Source organism: Camelina sativa, chromosome 16, assembly GCF_000633955.1.
Source record: "Camelina sativa cultivar DH55 chromosome 16, Cs, whole genome shotgun sequence".
Taxonomy (NCBI): domain Eukaryota; kingdom Viridiplantae; phylum Streptophyta; class Magnoliopsida; order Brassicales; family Brassicaceae; genus Camelina; species Camelina sativa.
The window spans coordinates 6,633,276-6,637,609 of record NC_025700.1 but is presented as its reverse complement, the minus strand read 5'-3'; the positions used below and the strand labels follow the sequence as shown (position 1 = coordinate 6,637,609).

Sequence of the window (4,334 nt, the reverse complement as noted above, 5' to 3'; positions counted from 1 at the left end):
AGTTGGTTCCAATTTGATTGGTATACTTCTTAACACCTAGACAAACTTGAGAATCTGATTGGACATCTTACTAACCCGAAACTAACAATGACACGTACGGCACTAATTCTTTGACTGTGGACGAATTTGGAGTCAAAACGGTTAGTTCATTTAAACACAATCTTAAAATCTAATTATGTGAGACAAAATGATCCACGTAAGTTGTAAAGCACGAAAGGGATCATGATTTATTAATTAGGTAAATCTCAGACTCTCCGTAGAGAGATTTGAGTCTAGAATCTTAGAATTTGTATACTAAAATACTAATGTGATTTCAAATATTTTAATGTTCAGCCTTTTTTTTTTTCTTTTTGTGAAAGGGCAGCGTGGATCATGGACTTTTTTCTATTTTAATCTTCTTCACTTAACTTCACGCGCGCCTATGTACTTTCGTGTACGGATTTTTTTGTTGCAATTTTTATTTTCCATCGGTTACTATTTTGTATTCTTTTACGAGAATAGATTTTAGACAATTTGAAAAATATTAAATGTCCATCTTGCACAGAAACCCCATGTGATTCATGCAACAAAACTAAAAGAAGTATTAATGTCGAATTAAAAGGACTAAAGAAAAATTGAACCCAAACGCATCCAAATCAAAGCAAGACTTAATCAAAATTAAGTTTTCAAATTTTCGGGAAATACGGTATAATAAGTCAAATAATATTATAACTTTATCATTTCAGTTTTCTGAAAATAAAAATCATTAATCTTATAAAAAAATATAAAATTAATATATGTTTTCTCCACTCTACCTAAAAGGCTAAAATATAAGAACATCAAAAATATAATCTTTTTTTTTGTCAAAATCAGAAATTTACTATTCTAAAAAATTAGTATTAATACGTGCTATATATTGGAGAATAAGTCACTGAATTAGTTATAATAATTTAAAATTGTACATATAGCTTGCTTGACCAATTTCTATATTCTTAAGTGAAAGGTTTTGGTACCATATATTTAGGACATCCTTTTTGTAGTAACCGACCATAAAAACTTTAAATAAAGAGAAATGAAAAATAATATTAAATGTAGTCATAATGTCTACATACATTTGTGAGCTTGCAAACTATATTAAAAACCACTACTTTATTTTTTTTTCTTTGATTTAAGACATCGGTTTACTTTACCATCTTCATAAATTATTGTTCACCTTATCTAATGAAAAGTAATATATATTAAAAAAAATGTATGGTTCAGTATAGAACGTGAATATCTGAATTTGGTTTATAGGTAAGGTATGAACTCAGAAAATGTAGTTTCGAGTCATTAAGAATTAAATTTACGCACCTAAAACATACAAGATAAACGAAACACGTAAGGTAGTTTTCATGCGTGATGATGTTGAAATGAAGTAGATTGATCTAATCTACACGAGAGGAAACACAAAACAAAAAGGTGGAAAAGAAGTTTGGTAATAGTAAAAAGTTTGATTAAAGAGTCACACGCGTGTGAAAGTGCGAGTTGGGGATAAAGAGAGGGTTTTATAATAGTAAAACACTCTAGAGCGTCTGACTCACGACTATTTTGTTTCCTCTCGTCGTTTGGGTTTGGTAGGCGATGACGTTTCTGTGACTCAATCGCAACTTGCCGTACCAAAAAGTCTTACCGTACTTGTTCTTCAATTACCAAAATACCCATTTCTTAATATAATCGTTTCTTTTTAAAAGTCTTGGAAAAAAAATCAGATGAGTCTTTTGGGACTAGAAGAAGATATCACAACCAATGTTTCTTTGAGCCACGGTTCTAAGCTAGTAAGTTAACCCCCTTTATCCTTTGATACGTCCATATTTATAGATTTATGGCTGGTAAGACGCGAACACAAGACATGCATGGTCATGGTTTCTCCAAGAAAGATCGACCAGTGTACAACACCTTATGTGTTATCTTTAATTTTTATTAAATAATATCCACCATAAAATTATAATCCCACTTTCAGATATTAATTAAACCATAGTTACTTGTTGACAAAACATTTTTATTATTATTGATTCTCTTGATGGTTACATTATGAATGATAACAATATATGTGTTGTGGCAAACGCAGCTGTATTACCCATTAGCATTGGTTGGTACCAACAACATCATAAGCTTATAAAATATCTTCCATTATTTTTTAATCATACCGCAATTTTTGTAATGCAGTTTATTACTTTCTAAAGTGCTGATCACTTTGATAAACTTTGGGTCAAACAATTGGATCTTTGCTATATTTAATGAATTACTTATACAAAACTAATTGATATTACGTGAAATTTCGTTAGATATCTTCAAACTTTCATTTGTTGAGATTTCTATAAATCTAACTTTCAGTTGCTACAATCTTCTATTTGGTCGATGAAACAAATAATGAAATATACACAAGTAAATGCAGTAACTTATGGCCTTATAGATTCTGTTTACATGTCTGTCTCGTTTAGCAGTTGAACATGATACTAAATATATATGATTTGTAAACAATCAAATGAATAGTCAGTTATTATTATATTTTTGCTATTTTTGTTTAGAATAACACGAAACTATTATTGAACGTGGAGGGTCAACGAAAAGGTGTTTGTTCAGCAGGAAGAAAGGGTAAAATAAGAATTTCAGCACTTTGTATCACAAACAAAAAAAAAGTCAATGCAAAAAAAGCTAAGCTAAGTTTTTTTTCGCTTATAAAAACACGATCAAAAAATACATTTTTCAACAAAGTCTTCGTTTCATTTTTCATTTTTTTCTCCATCTCTCATCCAAAACAAAGAGTTTCGTTTCTTTTTTTTTTCAGATCAATTAAAATGGAAAGATCAGATATGGAGATGATAAACAAGATGGCTAGTTGTTTGATTCTTCTATCAAAGAATCATCAAAACGACACCAAAAGCCGTGTTTTTGCGTGCAAGACATGCAACAAAGAGTTCCCGTCGTTTCAAGCCTTGGGAGGCCATCGAGCCAGCCACAGGCGATCGGCAGCACTTGAAGGCCACGCACCTCCTTCTCCCAAGAGAGTCAAACCGGTGAAACACGAGTGTCCCATATGTGGTGCTGAGTTCGCCGTAGGGCAAGCCTTGGGTGGTCACATGAGGAAGCATAGAGGTGGAGCAGGAGGAGGAGGTGGCCGGAGTTTGGCTCCTGCTACGGCGCCGGTGACGATGAAGAAGTCTGGCGGTGGTAATGGAAAGAGGGTTTTGTGTTTGGATTTGAACTTGACGCCTTTAGAGAACGAAGATTTGAAGTTGGAGCTTGGGAGGTTGATTTTCTAATTTTGTTCTTTTTTCTTTTTTTGGGAGGTATACTTGTGTAGAGTAAGTTTATTTCATGTAATACTTTTATTTCTTTAGACGTTTCAGTAATTTTTGTATAAAAACTTTATGGTATACCATCATGTATAGATACATATTGTCGAGTTATATATTATTTTTTAAGAACTAATATATAGGGTCTGTTTTAGTAATAATCATTTTGTTGAATTCTTTCTTGGAGACTCATTTATATTTTACGTAGACATATACTATGAATTCTGAAAACATTATATTAATTTTGAACTCCAATAACACACCTTAAACAAATGAAAACACACAAGGTTCAGATTCTTAGTTAATATGAAGTAGTTTTACTGTTCTGTTAGTAGTAGAGTTTCAGTAGAATCATGTTCCAAATTAAAGGACCATATATATTTTATTTGGTTTGATAAACTAATCCGATATATTTGTCTTATACATAGGAGTATCTTGGTTTTCTTTATGTCTTCTTCATAATTACTTTTGGTAACGAAAATGGAAAGTCATTTAATAGAAATTTCGAGATTTCTTTTCGGTTTAGCTATGACTCTTTGGTTCAAAGAAAAGACAGATTATAGAATTCAAAAGTTATGTCATGGTCATGGAGAACCAAAATATCTACATAAAAATAATCCCCAATTGAAATGAGTCGTTGGTGATAAACATTTATATATGTTAGTTTAGTAGTTATATTCATGTGGATTAGACCAGAGATTGCAGATTATAGTCATGTCATGTGGTTATAGTCATTTGGTAGACGGAATGTCTTATTATCCTAGCCACTTCATAATCCTTGCAGATTAAAGTATTTATATGAGAATGAATATATTGTGTGATGAGACGCATCGCTCCAATGATTTTGGCATTATCGGACCAATTGTAAAACACGATATTATTTATATAGTTTCCTAGAAAAACAAAGATCAAACATTAGTAATTCCAATATACCAAACGCCCTAGCTAGATCTATAGGTGACGATATATTTGAATAAACTGTACGGTGATAGATGGAGCGATAAAGTTTGGATCTAGGGC

General features: G+C 31.7%; 1 protein-coding gene across 1 annotated transcript; it reads left to right on the top strand.

Annotated features, from left to right (window-relative positions):
* LOC104750023 (zinc finger protein ZAT12-like) lies at positions 2,745-3,491 on the top strand. Its single transcript, XM_010471750.2, has one exon. The coding sequence runs from the start codon at positions 2,817-2,819 to the stop codon at positions 3,279-3,281; it is 465 nt and encodes a 154-aa protein (XP_010470052.1). The 5' UTR covers positions 2,745-2,816; the 3' UTR covers positions 3,282-3,491.